Here is a 15,564-nt window from a genome sequence, read left to right on the forward strand (position 1 = left end):
AGTGTTTTTGGTGATGTAAAAGAAGAGAGGCAGGTATTTTGAAAGTTTACCATTAAAAAATTAGCCTATAAAGTGATAAAATAAAATAACATGGGAGCAGGTCTTTGTGAAATGCATATGGCAGCGCACGCAATGGCTCTGTTGCTGTTGTGGCTCAGCCGGTAGAGCTCCTTCTGTGCACATGTTGAAGTGTCCTTGAGCGAAACACTGCAGTGCCTTGCATGGTAGCCTACTGCCGGTGGTGTGTGAGTGTGTGAATGAGGGAAATGAGAGGCAAATTGGACAAAAATGCAGCACCATTCCATTTATTTAGCTTGTCATTTGGAAGAAACAGATCAGTATTATAGTAGACATGATGTGATTTCTATATTGAACTGATGAAATTTACCTTAAGAACTTTATTCTGAAACATGTAACCGGAAATTAATTTTTAATAGTTTAACTTGGCACTCTCATGTCTCGTGGCATACTTTCTATTACTTTGGCTCAGTCAACGAGGGGAAAAACAGTTCTACAAACTGGAACTAAGCAGGAATAGAGTCCAAATAGTGCATACAGACTGACAGTGATATTTAAAATAGATTTTTAGAAGGTGTGTGTGTGCGTGAGAGAGAGAGAGAGAGAGAGAGAGAGAGAGAGAGAGAGAGAGAGAGAGAGAGAGAGAGAGAGAGAGAGAGAGAGAGAGAGACAGACAGACAGAGAGAGACCGGCTGCGCGTCTAGAAACGATTTAATAAGGTGCTTCCCCTGTCAGTCGCCAATTAATTTATCTGTGAGTTTAACAGGGTTCCGTTAGAGAGAGGCAGGACAGAGAGGAATCAGTGGGGACTGTGGAAGCTCCGGAGAGCTGTCACTTTCTCTGTGTGTATGTGTGTTGTGCATGTGTGTGTGTGCGGAGAGGGATTATCATTACGCACGTTATGCGGAGCGCAGTTTTGTGATGCATTCAGTCGAGAGATGTGCAGCGGGGAGCAGTGAGCGTCAGCACGGACATTCAGCGGCTTAATCAGCGCTATAGCAGGAGAGGAGGATCCGGCTGGTTTTGGGGCACCGTTTCTACGCATCACAGGATTTCGAGACATTGTGTGTTTTGTTTATTTTTGTTGAATGCTCCTTTATTGGTGCAGAGTGAAAAGTCAAAGATGCGTACCACTGAACAAAGGATTTAGGGGAAAACGCCAAAATTTATCTACCACAATTCAACTCTGACACCTCGGCGCGTTTCGTCTCTTCCGTCTGGACTTGTCAGGACTCGGTATTCATGCCCATTCTACCTCTGAGGACAACGGACACGGGCTGAATAACCGGGTTCCTCTGGTTTGAAAGCTGGAGGAATCATCTGGGTTGATCGCGCACAAGTCCATGTGGATGGAGAGAGAATACGCAAACACAGCGAGCGGAGCTCATTCCGAAATGTGACATTTTTTTGTCCCGTCTCCTATCAAACCTGACAGCTGTGCATCTGCCTTCGTTCTCCATCGGATTTGTTTACATCGATTAAGGTACGTGCTGCTCACCATGTAGCCCGTGTAGGACATTGATTAATAAGAATGGGGGTCGGTAGGGGAGTGTGATATATTCAGTGGGTATAGGACTATTTCGGCTGAATAACCCACAGAGCATCTCGGTTATTTTGAATGCATCTCCTCTGCTTGTGTCGTAACAAGGTTGTTTCGGTGTTTATCACCACTGAGGTGGAAGTTGCATCACTGACAGCAGCCCTGGGAGAAAGGCGATGTCGATGCACCAAATGTAAAGGTGTATGAAGCAGAAAAGGCACGCTGTGTTGTAGAAATGTTGCAGAATTGTACATTTACGCACAGGGCTTGGCACAAATGGCCTTGACCTCCAGGGCATTTGACAAAACCATGTTAAGCTTAACCAAAGGCAGGTCTGTGGAGGGCTTTGACCTGTGTGAAATCTAATGAATGACTGGCTGTGGCACATTTTTCTCACGAGGATGAAGACGATGGTTTCTTAGCTGCGCTGCTATTTTCATCCCACAATACACAGGGATATTTTAGGAGTGCCAATCACTCCTCCATTCTTTAGTTTAGAGGTTAGATGTCATTCTTTATTTTTGGATCTCTCTCTCACACACACACCTCAGTAACAATGGTCTTACTGCTGGTCCCTCAAACAAACACACTCTTCTGGAATCCCCCAGGGACCCTCCCATGTGGCCAGCATTGTTCAGAGAGGGGGTTTGCTGAAAAAAGAAGAGAAAAAGAGCATTCTCTATATGTGAGTTTGCATTAAGCTGCTCCTTAGGTCAGCTAAAACCAAGGGTGTCCCTTATATTAGACATGTCCCTCCCACGCTGGCCTCATAACAAGAGCCAGGGCCCAGGATAGGTTGTCTAAACTCAGAAATTGAACTTTAGATACCCTCTTGAGTCCAATTAGAGAAAGGACATTTGTATGGAAATGGATGTCAATGTATAGATTGACTTTCTGTTGGTCAACAGATAGATGATACATGAGCCTTGAGCCAGTGTCAGTGCGGTATTTGTGTACTCAGAAAGCTCCCGGGCCTATTTTGGAGTGTTCTGTGTTCCATCATTAATCAATATTCAGCAGAGTGGAGCTGTTTATTTTCAGGCTGCGCTTTCATGAGTTAGTTAGCTTCCTCTTGGGAAAAGAGGATGCTACAGTATCTCCTTGGGGCTGATGCCATATGTACCTTGTTTGTATGAATGTGTGTGCGCGTGTGTGTGTGTGTGTGTGGCCTCTTTCTGTACACATGACACAACGAGGAGTGCGAGCCCACATACACGGGAACTTCCCTATGTGCATTTGCGATCATGCGCACGCCCCTCCCCTCCACACACACACACACACACACACACACACACACACACGCTCCAGGCACATGGCTCGCTCCAATTCTTCCTCCGCACATCCGGCTGTTCCTTGTTTCTCCTGCTCACACAGCCCCTCTGATCACTATCACACTGTCTAACCATATCTGATCTCTCTGGTGCTCCTGTGATCAACCCCCATTCATCTCACCTTAGATCCCATCAATTATCTATAATATAACATGCGTATTGATGTCACATGAAAGCAGAACACATGACACCGGAGGTCTGTGGTTCTGGTTTCAGGGTACAGTTTTGGGGTTTGGGATGTCCTCACATCTGACCATCAGTTGTTGATGTAGACAGAGGAGTAGGGAAGGGGGGGGTGGAGGGAGGTGTGAGGGTTGAGATTAAACATTGGCACTGTTAATTGCCAAGTCAATTAGCATATGGTCTTGCTGTGAGCCCAGTCACATGGTAATGAGGCCTAATTAGGATGGCCAGGGATGTCTAAAGAGGCAAGGGAAAATACTTCCACTGTCAGTTTCTCCATGCTGACACCCAGAAGACCGGTGCAGTGAATGGACTACCTCTTTCTCAGTGTCACCCTTCAATCTCCTTACATTTTTCTCCTTATCCCTGCTTTTTCACTGCATCTGGGAGTCTGTTTTCCCCCCAAAACTTCCTCACCAACTCTTTAAATATTTTAGCACAGCCATAGGTCATACCTTGATGTATGCTGCATCTCTTCCCCTCTTTTGTCTCCTTCATCCCCTTTCTTTACTTTCATCCTTTTATCTGTCTGTGGGATTGGTGATGTCACTCTGGAGGTTTAGAGATGGAGGCAGAGATACAACGATGCAGTGCACTTTGTGGTTATTATGCATGTTTGTAAAATAAGAAGTGGATGAGTTTCCAGTGGTGAGCTAAATACATTCCTTTACATTTGGTCAAGAAAAAACATAAATGTCTGCAACCATATCTGTCCGACAGTGAAGTCCATCAAACAAAAATCATCACAAATGGATTGGAGTAGACTGCTACAATAAATATCTTGTCAGAACATTAAAAAATTATGGCATACTTGGTGTCAAAGGTATTGTAGATATGTTTTAAAGTATGAAACTATGCATAGGAAATTTAAATGGTTCACTGTGTGTGCTGCTGTTTAGCTGTGATGTCATGTCAGTTTATTTCAGCCAACCTGGACCAGATATATCTATCTCAAAACTACATGCTTCAAAATCTCATGTAAATTGGCTGTGTCTTTGCAATTTTCTGCGTAGGAGGTCTCTGATTCCAGCTGAATGCATCGTTGGAGAGGCCATGTCTCCGCAAAGTTCAGTGCTTACAACAACCATGTGTCTTTGAGTGTGAAAGAAACATCCTGTCTGTTCTGGATGCCAGCTAAATGTCAGTAATGTAAATGTAAAGAAGGTTTGTTCAAAGAGAAATAAGTATCAGAGAAGTCCTCAGTTAAGAGAGTCTGGTCCTTATTGGTACTCATTACTTTTGTGATGTCTCTCCATTTTTTCCTGGACATTGTTTCAGACCAGATTCAAACTGTGGAGGCCAGTTCAAACCGGTTGTTCTTACTCAAGATGAAAGTTGAGAAAGAAATTGCAAAGGTTAAAAGACATGTCTGATGAAACTTAGCCATTAAAGCATACAAGCTTATTTAGAAGCACAGATGTGTTTTTAATCCAAAACAAATCCCCATACAGTGAGCCAAGACATCCAGACAGCCTGGGTTAATGTAACATGACTGCTATCTAAGGCATTATGTAAGCCCAGCCACTGATGTAAGATGTTCATTTATGAACTGTCAGAAAAGGAAAGGTCTGGTAGTGTTAGAGTAGACAGTGGATAAGGCATCATTAGTGAGCAGATACCAGCATAAGTCCTGCATAAATGACCTGCTCACCTCAACAGCTGGATCCATGTGTTGCCAGACACATAGGCACAACCATACACACACTCGTATTGACTCACACACACACACACACACATTTTCTCAATGATCGTCCCTTCTGAATAAAACAGTAGGAGGGAAAAAAAGGAGAATTGTAGCGGGTCGTCAAAATGCAATAATCCTCCCAATTATCACCATGGTAATTAGACAGCATCTGGTTGTGTGCTATGTCTGATAATTATACAAGGCGGTAATTGTACAGGACTGCTCCCTGGATTTCACCATCCCTGCCTATCCAGCCGGGAGCAGATTTGAATGACTGCAGTGCTACGCATTTGCACTCTCACGCCTGTATTCCTGTTGTGTGTTAGCAGCAACAGCAGCAACAGAAGCAGCAGCAGCAGCGCTATAAGGAATGCACGCTGCATACTTGCCACATTCAGCTTTGTGTGAGAATGTGGCGCCGTCACACACACACACATGCATAATACATGCCACCAAACAGAATGTGATATTTACATGCAAATAGGCCCAGCACACATGGGCTTAGTGCCAGCCTGTGTGTATATATATATATATATATGTCTGTGTGTATGAGTAACACGTGCAGCATGAATGCATGCAACCCTTCTACGTGCAGAATACAAAGATGGACCTCTGAGTGCCAGCAGGCTGCTTGGCACTGAGGAAGATGATGCCTGAGAAACAGCAGCCATGCAGCAGAACTAGCAGGAGCTGGATCCTTCCCCCCCGTTACATAAGATACCCAGCAAAAATAAAGGCAAGGGGGTAGGAGGGAAGGAGGTGGGGGTGAGAAAGGAAAGGAGAGGAGAGGAGAAGAGAGGAGAGGAGAGGAGAGGAGAGGAGAGGAGAGGAGGGGAGAGGGGAGGAGAGGAGAGCAGAGGAGAGGAGAGGAGAGCAGAGGAGAGGAGAGCAGAGGAGAGGAGAGGAGAGCAGAGGAGAGGAGAGGGGACGAGAGGAGAGGAGAGGAGAAGGAGAAGGAGGGAAGAAGGAGAAGGAGAAGGAGGGAAGAAGGAGAAGCCAAAATGGTGGGGGTAAAAAGAGGGAGAAAATGGGAGAGGAGGGTGTAGATGCATCTTTCACAGCACATCTTCAAATGTAGCAGAGAGATGAGACTGCTCTGGCTGCTCTGGAGGAGAGGGGGCATTGAAATCTGAAAGAATAGAGATTTTGAAATGGAGGGGAGGACAGAAATGGCTGCATGGAGCGGGAGTGACAGAAAGAGAAACATGTCTAGAAAGACAGAGGGAGGGGAGGGGAGTGGAGGATGAGACGGCGGCAGCGTCCTCTGTGCCGCACAAAGCGGAAGGCCAGGGGCTCTCTCTTTCTATTTTGACACGACTCATATTAGTGAGGAGAAGGAGGGGAAAAGGATTTGAGTGTGTGGCATGTGTGCTGTAGGTGTGTGTTATGTGCTGTAAGTCGTGCATGTTTGTGGAAGGTTTGCATGAGCATTTGCGATTTTGCACATGCATGTCTGGCTGACTGCGTACATGTGATTCTGTGATTGCATGTGTGTTTTGCCACTGGCAGATCTCTGTGTGCGTCCATCAGCTTTCAGTTCGCCAGTCTGCCAAGTCACACTCAAAAAGCAGCCAGAGAAACCATCTGTGCAAGAGGGGGTGACACGGGTGAGAGGGTGAGCGAGTGAAAAAGCGGGCACTAGTGTGCAGAACGCGAGCTCCAGTCTTTCTGTCTCTTGATGTGAGTGTCCCGACTGACCGTGTGGTTTTACAGGCTCTGTCATTAGAAGGTAACAAGAAGGTGGTGAAGAAGAACAAAAAGAAAAGTGCAAAAAAGACAGAGGAGGAGCAGTCTGCTAGGCTTGTTGTGGATGAGTGAGCCTTCTCTCTTTGTCTCCTTTCCCTTTTGTTTTATTCCTGTCATTTAGAGATGGGGCGTAACCATGGTTATCAGGGGCTCACTTGACAAACAACATGATGTTTGGAGTTCATCAGGAGTATGTGTGTTGTGCAGGCATGCATGTTGGTGTTTGTGTGTGTACAGATCCATCACTATGTTTTCTTTTTTGTTCTGGTGACTCATCCCTCTGTAAGCACTGATTGATGTTAATGTAGACCAATAATAACCGGCGGCTATGAGCTGCCGCGACAAGGAGAGAAGGAGATGACAGGAAACAGAACAAAAACGAGGCTGAAATTATGACAGGATACGAGGGAGTGAAGAATTTTAGTAATGAGGAGGCATGGAGGAGGAATTTTGGAGGGTGTAAATCTCTGAAGGATACATGAAAGAGCTCTAAACAAATGAATATGCACAAACCACACATCTATATGCACACATGCATTTTTCACTGCTTTGCCCTCTGGTCTCAACGATGTAAATAATGAATTTTCACAAGTTGTAAACAACTGCTGCCTTAAAATAGATTTTAAAAAATGGATATGAGGAAAGACACATCAAAAGCCTGTAAGTAAATGGATGGACCAGCTATGCTGTCAGTATCCGTGTGTAGATGTGAGTATGTGTTTTGTGTGTATATGATCCAATTTCTCAGTTCTTATTGTCTTATTCGATGTGAGCTCAGTCCCTTATTAATGTTATATCAATAATGTTTTTTTCACATTTTCATGGCCCATTCTTGTGCAAAAGTGGACACATCTTTTATGCTAAAATACTGTACTAACCTTCTTGAAAAGTTACAGGTTGATTGCATCAAAAAGATACATCATACAATCAAAAACAAGGCTAGTCTTAGTACATTTGTGGCAAATCTCCCCCACCTCCTCCCACCTTTGTTCTAATTTGCTTGTGGAAAAAAAATCAGAGTATCTAGTGGCTGCATCAGCCTGGCTCCGTCTCTTTCTCACTGTCTGCCCCATTTAAACTGCATGCTGGAAGGACTGTGTGTGACCTGTGGCCCTGGCTGGTGTGTATTTAAACCTAGCTTTCTTCCCTGATGGCCATGTATGTATCCCTCCCTGACTTACTGGCATATATAGAGAGAATTTGAAGCTGAAGATATCCAGTGTCCTTTATGTGGTATGTAAATATTGTGGCACAGTCTATTTGTGGACACGTGGAGATTTTTTATGTCAAAACTACAGTGAGTCTGAAAGTCCTCTGAAATAAACAATCCAAAGTGTAGCTTCAGGCACAGAGAGAGAGGGGTGTGTGTGTGTGTGTGTGTGTGTGCGTGTGTGTGCTTTGTGGAAGCTGATTGTTTAAAACACTAATGTATGAGCCAGTTTGGAAAGAATTTCTGAAAGCTCAGTGATGCAGCGGAGACAGTTGACAGTAACCTGGCAAGAAAATGTGTTTGTGTGTATGTGTGTGTGTGTGTGGTTTTGTGGCCGCTTTAAGTACAGATCAACCTCCCATAAAACACACGGCTTGTCAGGTGAAACGACAGCGCTGATCATCCCAGCAAAGACCTCAATGAAACGGAAGAATGTTTATTTGTGTGTCTGTGTGTGTGTGCCTGTCTGACAGTTTTGATGAATAAAGGAAAAGGAAGACTGAGACAGCATTGATTTTGCAGGTTTTTTTTCTTCACTGGGACGCTTCTCTCAAAAGTACATGAGTGTTTGTACTTGTGCTCCAGTTGCTGTGTATTTTCATGCAGTGTATAATACATTGTCTCATGCCTTGCTAGATGCCCTTAGATGCCTGATAGTGAGTAGAACTGCTTGTACGCACTAGTTCCCTCCTCTGTATCTCTGTTTTTTCATTAAAATATGCATGATGCTGCAGCTCTCCTGTCAGTGCTCCGGCAGCCGGTTCACTGGACGAGACTGGACATATCGTACACCTCTAAACTCTCAGTAGAAAAACTGCAGGTGCTCCGACTCTGACCTTACGTCTTTGTGAATGAACTAAAGGCAGCTGCTCTGGACTTTTCTGGATTTGTTGGTGTTTTTCTTCCATGTGTATGTTGTTTATTTGGAGGGGGTTTGCAAAATGAAACCTTTAAAGCCTTTAAAAGGTTCAGAAAAGGGCAGAGCTCTTAGTATTGGTGAAACAGGATGTGTGTGTGTTTTGTGTTTGAAAAGGCTTCAGTCATTCACCCTGCATGAACTACTGTCCTTTGTTTCCTCTCTAAAACACAGCAGTGGCTGATTGTCTGTATTGTCAATCACAGGCGGATAATTGCTGTGGGAATGACTGACTGCTCAGCTTTGTTGCTTTCCAAACATTTATGACCAAAATGACTCACTTTTCATTCCCTGTCTTTCTCCCCTTTCTCTACACTGATTTCCTCCATATTCCCTTTGCCCCTTGTTCTCTGCATCATCGCATTCTTTCCTCTCTTTTGTTGATTTTCTCATAGATGGCGTTCCACCCAGTCCTCCTCCTGCTGCTGCTGACTGTTACCCATCGTGCCAACAGTCAAGACTCGGAGGACTCTGAGGCTCTCCCAAGAGGCTGCGGCTGGGGCCTTGTGCGTCCCTACACCCTCCTTTGTGACCTGGACTCCATATGGGGTGTGGCTGTCGAGTCAGTGGCTGCTGGTGGGGTGCTGGCTGCCCTCTTGCTAGCCTTAGTCCTGCTGTGCCGCTTACACCACATCAGCGAGGCTGAGAAGCGTAGCGGCGTGGGACCCATCCTCCTGCTTCTCCTGGGCATCCTTGGTTTGTTCGGCCTGAGCTTTGCTTACCTGATTGAGCAGGATGAGTCGTTATGTCTGCTCCGCAGGGCCTTGTGGGGTCTTCTTTTTGCTGTTTGCTTCTCCTGCTTGCTGGTGCAGGGTGTCCGTTTGCGCAGACTGGGCCGGGAGCGCCGGAGTCCCGGGGGCTGCGCTCTAACAGGCCTGGCGCTGGGTTTGAGCGCTGTGCAGGGCATCATCGCTGCCGAATGGCTACTTCTGACCGTGCTGAGGGAGGGGCGAGATGCCTGTCAGTACCTGCCTCTGGACTTCTCACTAGCCTGCAGCTATGTGCTAGCCCTCCTACTAGCCGCGCTGACTGCCGCCTCCCTGGCTCTGTGTGGGAAGACACGTCAGTGGCGCTGCAATGCCATCTGGCTGCTGGTGAGCTGCCTGCTGTCACTGCTCCTGTGGGTGGCCTGGGTGGGCTTCTATCTGTATGGCAATGCCTGGCTAGGGAGGTCCCCAGATTGGAATGATCCGGCACTGGCCATCGCTTTAGTAGCTCAGGGCTGGCTGCTGCTGATCTTCCATGCCATTCCTGAATCCCACATCTGTCTGAGACCCCCACCACAGCCCACTGCCCCGGATTACTTTGACACCTCCCAGAACTCGACACGGATGAGGGAGACCAGCTTTGACGAAGATATCCCCCTCTCTCACAGGCAGTTTGTGGAGAACCAGGGCTACGGATACAGCGACGAGAACACTGCAGGTACAGTGCAATCCAATATTTTAGAGCAGACAGGATATATATGTGCGGACAGACTGTAGGTGGAATGTAGGCCAAAGTGAGTAATAGAACACCAGGAAAATGTGTATGTGTAGCTAGAAATAAGTACAGGAGGAAATTTCTGTGGTGCCGCATTACACAGCAAGTGTTTCTTTCTTCAAGAGAGACAGTGATGTGTTGAGTCACAGTGAGTAATCTCTGTCTTTTTCATACCAGGCTTGAGGAGCGGTGGCGGTGCCGGGCAACACAACAGTAACACCGGCGCCAGGCCCAGCGCTCCTTTCCGCAGCAACGTCTACCAGCCCACCGAGATGACCATGATCCTGAACGGGGGAGCGGTGAGTACATCCTCCCAGTCACAGGTACACGCCGCTTACATGCCGCTCTCTCATTCGACCGCCCCGACAAGACTGCATGCACATTTGTGCGTTCCAGACTGTACGCCATTGCACAAGAATGAGGGAGAGGTGTGAGTGTGTGTGCACTATGCATCTGCGTGTGCATGTTCATGTGCCTGTGTGCGCTGTATTTTGTAGGCACATGCATGGATGGGTTGGTCATGAACGGTCACTCATCTGACATTGATTTGTGCACGGGTGAGTGTGAGAGAGCCTCCATGTGCTCCTGTGTGTGTAAATAAGCTGCGATGCTATCTGTCCACTGAGTGATGCAACTGTCATGCCCTTCATTATGCAGGATGAATGGGCACTCTGGCTGGCACAGATGAATTGCTTTCCAGCCGCTGTGTTATGTATTTAGCTGCCGTACAACAGCACGACACAACACCTCACACACTACAGGAGGCTAAAAACTGCTGAACAACACTCTCTACTGACGAAAAGATAATTTGTAGTCACTATTCTTAGAGATTGCAGCTAGCGTTTTCGGTCATGCTAATTTAGTTGACCAAGGGAATGTAGAGACTCCTCCTGAGCTGCTCTGCATAAAATATCATTAGTTTGCAAGAGCTGTTTTTGTGGTTCTGTGTGCATCCATTTGAAAGGCAGACCTAGTTTATCTGGCATGATTCATATTCAAAGGGAAGTGCTTTGCAGAAGGAATGAAAGACATTAAATAAGAATTATAGCCTTTAACACAGCACAGGATAAAATTAATTTAAAAAGATAACAGCACAGAGCACTAAATAGAAAAGAGCTTCAGTTGCAAGTGTAAGGTGGATAATGGTTGAACTATGTCCGGTAGAGTTAACAGAATAGTTTGACATTTTTGGGAATTATGCTTATTCACTTTCTCCCCAAGAAATGAGAAGATAAATATTACGTTGCCACCATTAGCTGGTTAGGTTAGCTTAGCAGAAAGACTGGAACCAGGAGGAAACAGCTAGCCTGGCTCTGTGAGAAGTATTTCCCCAAAACGCTTTCATAGCATAACATAGTTTTATCATCTGGAGTTTTGTTCCAGCTTTATGGTGCACAATAAGTAAGTGCTGCTTCTCCGTGGTTTGCCTTAAAATCTGGGACAGTTAGACATCTACCGGATGACCCAAAAAAGGTTTATCTTAAAGTAAAAGGCAGTCAGAGATGTATTTTGGTCCTATAAGCAATGAATACATTTGTAGACAAGCAGGTGTGTGTTTAAAGATGCATGTGTGAATATATACTTGATTCTATCCGGAAGGTTTTTCAATTGCAAACTTAATTTGCTTCCTTTTCCTTCTCCTACAGGTCCCCTCTGCCCCTCCAACCTACACGGGGAGGCAGTTGTGGTGAGCGAGAGGATTGGACAGAGGATGTGTGGTAGAAAATGAAGAGGATGGAGAGGGTGAGGAGGGAAGGGTACAGGATGAGGGGCCAGCCTGGTTGGAATGAACTTAAAACATGGGCGCCAACGGGGCCCTTTCACCCTGTGTACAGACTTGGGACTTGAGCACTGACTGTGTGCCAATCAACTACTGTATGAGTGTGTGTGTGAGAATGAGAGAACGTAGTGTATGGAGGACAGAGCTAAAGTCTTCTGAAGCTCTTCTAGCACACAAATCTCCATAGAAGGGTTGAAAAAAAAACTCAAAATATGACCAGCAAGTGAAACAAAAATACGCAGATCTGAAAATACCAACATGCAGTATTCTTTTTGTTTAATTTGCTCTCCTGAGACTATAGCACTGTAAAGCATCCTTGAAAACTGTGAAATCTATCGTTTTTTTTTTCCTCTGTTCTATCTCTCCTCCTGTCAGTCAGAATGCCTGACTGACATTTCTGCTGCTCCTCACAATGCTGGCGCTCAAGTGGAAACATTTGGCTCTGTCCTCCATGCATCCACAGCATAGTTGAAGACAGAGCACATGGGCAACTGTACAGTTCGAGCACCGCCCTCTTAAAAAGAATCCAACCTCTGTGGGTGTGTATGTGCAGGATATGAGAAAGTGAGTGTGTGTGTGTGTGTGTGTGTGTGTGTGTGTGTGTATTCCCTGCATCTCAACTCTACCACCTCAACAAAACCCTCCCTCTCCAGACTGTTACACCCGACCCTCTGGCTTCCTCCTCCTCTTTGCCGATCTCTGTTTCCGGCCTGCATTTCTCTGCACTGTCTGTGAATATAACACATAACTCCTCTCACCTTGCCTCATCCTCTTACCTGCATGGACACTAAAATGTGAAACAAGCTGTGAAGCCTGAACTGTGATCGGCAGCGAGGTCCCTGTGACCAGAGACGCAACAAAAGCAGCCTGGAGCACCTGAACGGAAGGACAACAAGCTGCTAATGAACTGCTGTTAGACATACAATGGAGTAGAGTGGATTCTGATTGGATGTTGAGGGCGCCAGTCATCAGTGGGGAGGTGCTGGTTCATGAATCTAGGTCAGACTGCTGTGCTCTCCCACATCTCCGGTGGCCACTGGCGGTTTGAACCAGCCAGGAGAAACTGTCACTTTATATCAGCAGGAAATGGAGCAAGGAAATTAAAAGGTCTCCTGTTCTTTGTTCCTCTATCTGTGTTTAAGTGTGCGTATGTGTTGTGATTTTATGCGTGTTGGGGAGATGATGGAAAAATTCAGTCAAGGTTGCTTTCTGGTGCTAAATTTCTCTCTTTATTACTCCTCCACACAACTTCCCAGTGAGGCACAGGAGTGCAGAAACAACACTGACAAGCATTAATACAGATACAGTAGTCAAACTGTGAGTGGCAGACTATATTTAGAGCGGTGGCTGGTGTGTGGAGATATCTTAGAGCCTTAGAAAGATCAGATTTACAGTGCAAGGTAGAAAGAGGGAGATCAAACATAAGCTCATGCAGAGGATTGGAGTAGGAGGAGAAGGAGGGGTTTGAGGAAGGAGATAGCAAGGTCCAAGGGGAGTCTATGCAACAGTGAAATCTCTGTGACTTCCTTCAGTCAGCCTCTGATCTGTGTGAGAAAATGGCTCCCTGGTCCTGGTCCATCAGTGTATTTGTGCATGATGGTGGGGGGGGGGGGGGGGGGGTTGGCTGTGCTGCTCTGCTCTGTGTGGTTGTCTTCTTCATCTGGTGAAGCGTCTCTACCCCTCCTCTTCCTCCTCCTCCTCTTCCTCTTCATCCTCCTCATGTCTCTCTGTGGTCGGCGAGCTGAAGTCCCCCCGTGCCAAGAAGGACTCTTGTTTCACTGGAGTCTCCGATTCACGCCCTTTCCCTTCATCATGACACCAGCTCTCTCTTTCACCCGAGAAGCTGTGTACATAGTAGTGCTGTAAAGCTTTGCTTGCTTGATTACTTTTTTTTTTTTTTTTTTTTTAACTGTAGGAGTTTAGACACCAGTGTGGTATGACCCACTGGAGAAGTGACTACTGCAAACTGTTTTTATCTGATTTTTTTTTTTTAACTGGTTTGCTTTGTGTTCATACATTTGCTTGTTGCTTCATTATGCTTTTATTTTTCTCTTGCTGGTGTCTTTTTTTTAACTAGCATTTTTAAAATGTTTTGCCAACACTAGATATGCTTTTTTTGTTTGATTAATGTTCAAGGAGCATAATTATCAGTCAAATCAGTGGTCCACTCTTTGCTGTAACAGTTACGGGGATACAAACACACTTGTTTTTTTTTTTTGTTTTTTTTTCCGAAAAATGACAATGGCTGTGAATAATTTTTGGCACTTCATGCAGTAAACAGTGACTTATTCTGTGATGCTTTAGGGATAATTATAAAAAGCAGAGCAGGGAGGGCTGAATAAACTAACTTTAAGCCAACCAATAGTCATGGTGGTGACACCTGGTCTTACAGCAACACTCGACTAAGAAAAGACTGAGGGTCAACCCTTGACTGCTGCTGTATGTTTATGTCTTACCCACTGGCTATTCTAAAATAGGACTGGTACCGACAGGGCAGCTCCATGCCCAAAGAGAGCTTGTCCTGCTACGTCAGGCTCTGTTTGGGCTAACCCTGGTCGTAAACAGGCTACGTCTCCAGATCTGTGTGCCGTAGCCCATGAAGAACTGTCCTCAGGGTTTTGGATGATCAGCAGTAAGGAGACAAAGCTCTGGAGACTCAAGTCAGAGCTGAGGGGGGAGGTTTCAGTTCTTGTGATGTTTTCACTCAATATGGAGTACAAAAAAAAAAAAAGAATAACATGTGACTTTGTAGATTTTGCACTCGTCGACTACCTATCTGTGCATGCTTATCACCATTTCTACATGTAAGACCTTTCTCAGACATACTTTTGAATACTAACTCTATTTATGTAAGGGTCATGTGACAGCAATCATAATTTCAGTGTATATCAGATGACACACTTAATGTCTGTGCTTTCTTAAACACAAAAGAGAGCTGGTTCTTGAGAAGCAAAGAGATTACAGGTAGGGGAAATGGTCCAAAATAGTATGATTCCCCGAAAAGGAACTAAATGCCATCATAACTGGACCTAATTATTACTTCCTCTGTTAGCTTGAAGACTCGAGGGGGGAAAAAGAGAATTTTCTGACTGATATCGTCTCTGTGTTTAAAATCAGATAGACTGTGGTGAAATTTTGCACAAAACTTCTATATGTTATGTTTGTCATCCCCTGGGCAGCCCATTGAACACCCATCCTCCCTGGGTTTGACATGTCTTTGCCTGTCGTCTCCTGATTTGTCTTGCCTTCAGACTGTTCCATCGGGGCAGCTGACAGGGGTGATATTGGTTTTCACAGCTGTGACCGTGCAGTGACGCAGCATGCCTATGTATAGAACTTGATTCCCCTGATTAGAAAAATGAAAAAAAAACAAACAAAAAAAAAAACCACGGTTAACTCTCTTGTTTCTGTAACCGATTCAGGAAAAAAAGTTCAATAAAAGTGTCATGTTTGTAGTTAACTTTTACTGGATGTGTTTTTTTTCCCCCACATACATGAATCCTGATGATTGTCATAAAAGGCTGAATTTTTGAGGCAGATACCAACATTGATATTTGACAGTTTAAAAATCTGATTATATATAAATAGATATTTGTTTTTTGACAGAAACGTATTGAAAGAACCCTCGAATTTGGTTATTAATGACCAAAAAGGACATCTTACACTTAGAGCCC

The 15,564-nt window shown here is 45.2% G+C and overlaps 1 protein-coding gene across 2 annotated transcripts; it reads left to right on the forward strand.

Moving 5' to 3' along the window:
- Positions 1-458: 458 nt before the first annotated feature.
- On the forward strand, positions 459-15,350 carry gprc5ba (G protein-coupled receptor, class C, group 5, member Ba). Of its 2 annotated transcripts, none has more exons than XM_044331474.1 (4): positions 459-1,501; positions 9,024-10,053; positions 10,288-10,433; positions 11,757-15,350. In XM_044331474.1, exons 2-4 carry the CDS (start codon positions 9,024-9,026, stop codon positions 11,799-11,801), a joined length of 1,221 nt encoding a protein of 406 aa, XP_044187409.1. In that variant the 5' UTR covers positions 459-1,501; the 3' UTR covers positions 11,802-15,350. The 2 variants fall into 2 exon arrangements, with proteins under 2 accessions (XP_044187409.1, XP_044187410.1); XM_044331475.1 differs by having other exon boundaries at positions 461-1,501; positions 10,288-10,409.
- The last annotated feature ends 214 nt before the right edge of the window (positions 15,351-15,564 follow it).

This window comes from Thunnus albacares, chromosome 17, assembly GCF_914725855.1.
Source record: "Thunnus albacares chromosome 17, fThuAlb1.1, whole genome shotgun sequence".
Lineage (NCBI taxonomy): Eukaryota > Metazoa > Chordata > Actinopteri > Scombriformes > Scombridae > Thunnus > Thunnus albacares.

What these genes read in the sequence shown, in the direction of transcription:
- gprc5ba (XM_044331474.1), top strand. Translation starts at nt 9,024, where the DNA reads ATGGCGTTCCACCCAGTCCTCCTCCTGCTGCTGCTGACTGTTACCCAT. An exon ending in CAGCGACGAGAACACTGCAG is followed by an intron (nt 10,054 to 10,287) that starts GTACAGTGCAAT and finishes TTTTCATACCAG; the next exon opens with GCTTGAGGAGCGGTGGCGGT. An exon ending in GTACATCCTCCCAGTCACAG is followed by an intron (nt 10,434 to 11,756) that starts GTACACGCCGCT and finishes CTTCTCCTACAG; the next exon opens with GTCCCCTCTGCCCCTCCAAC.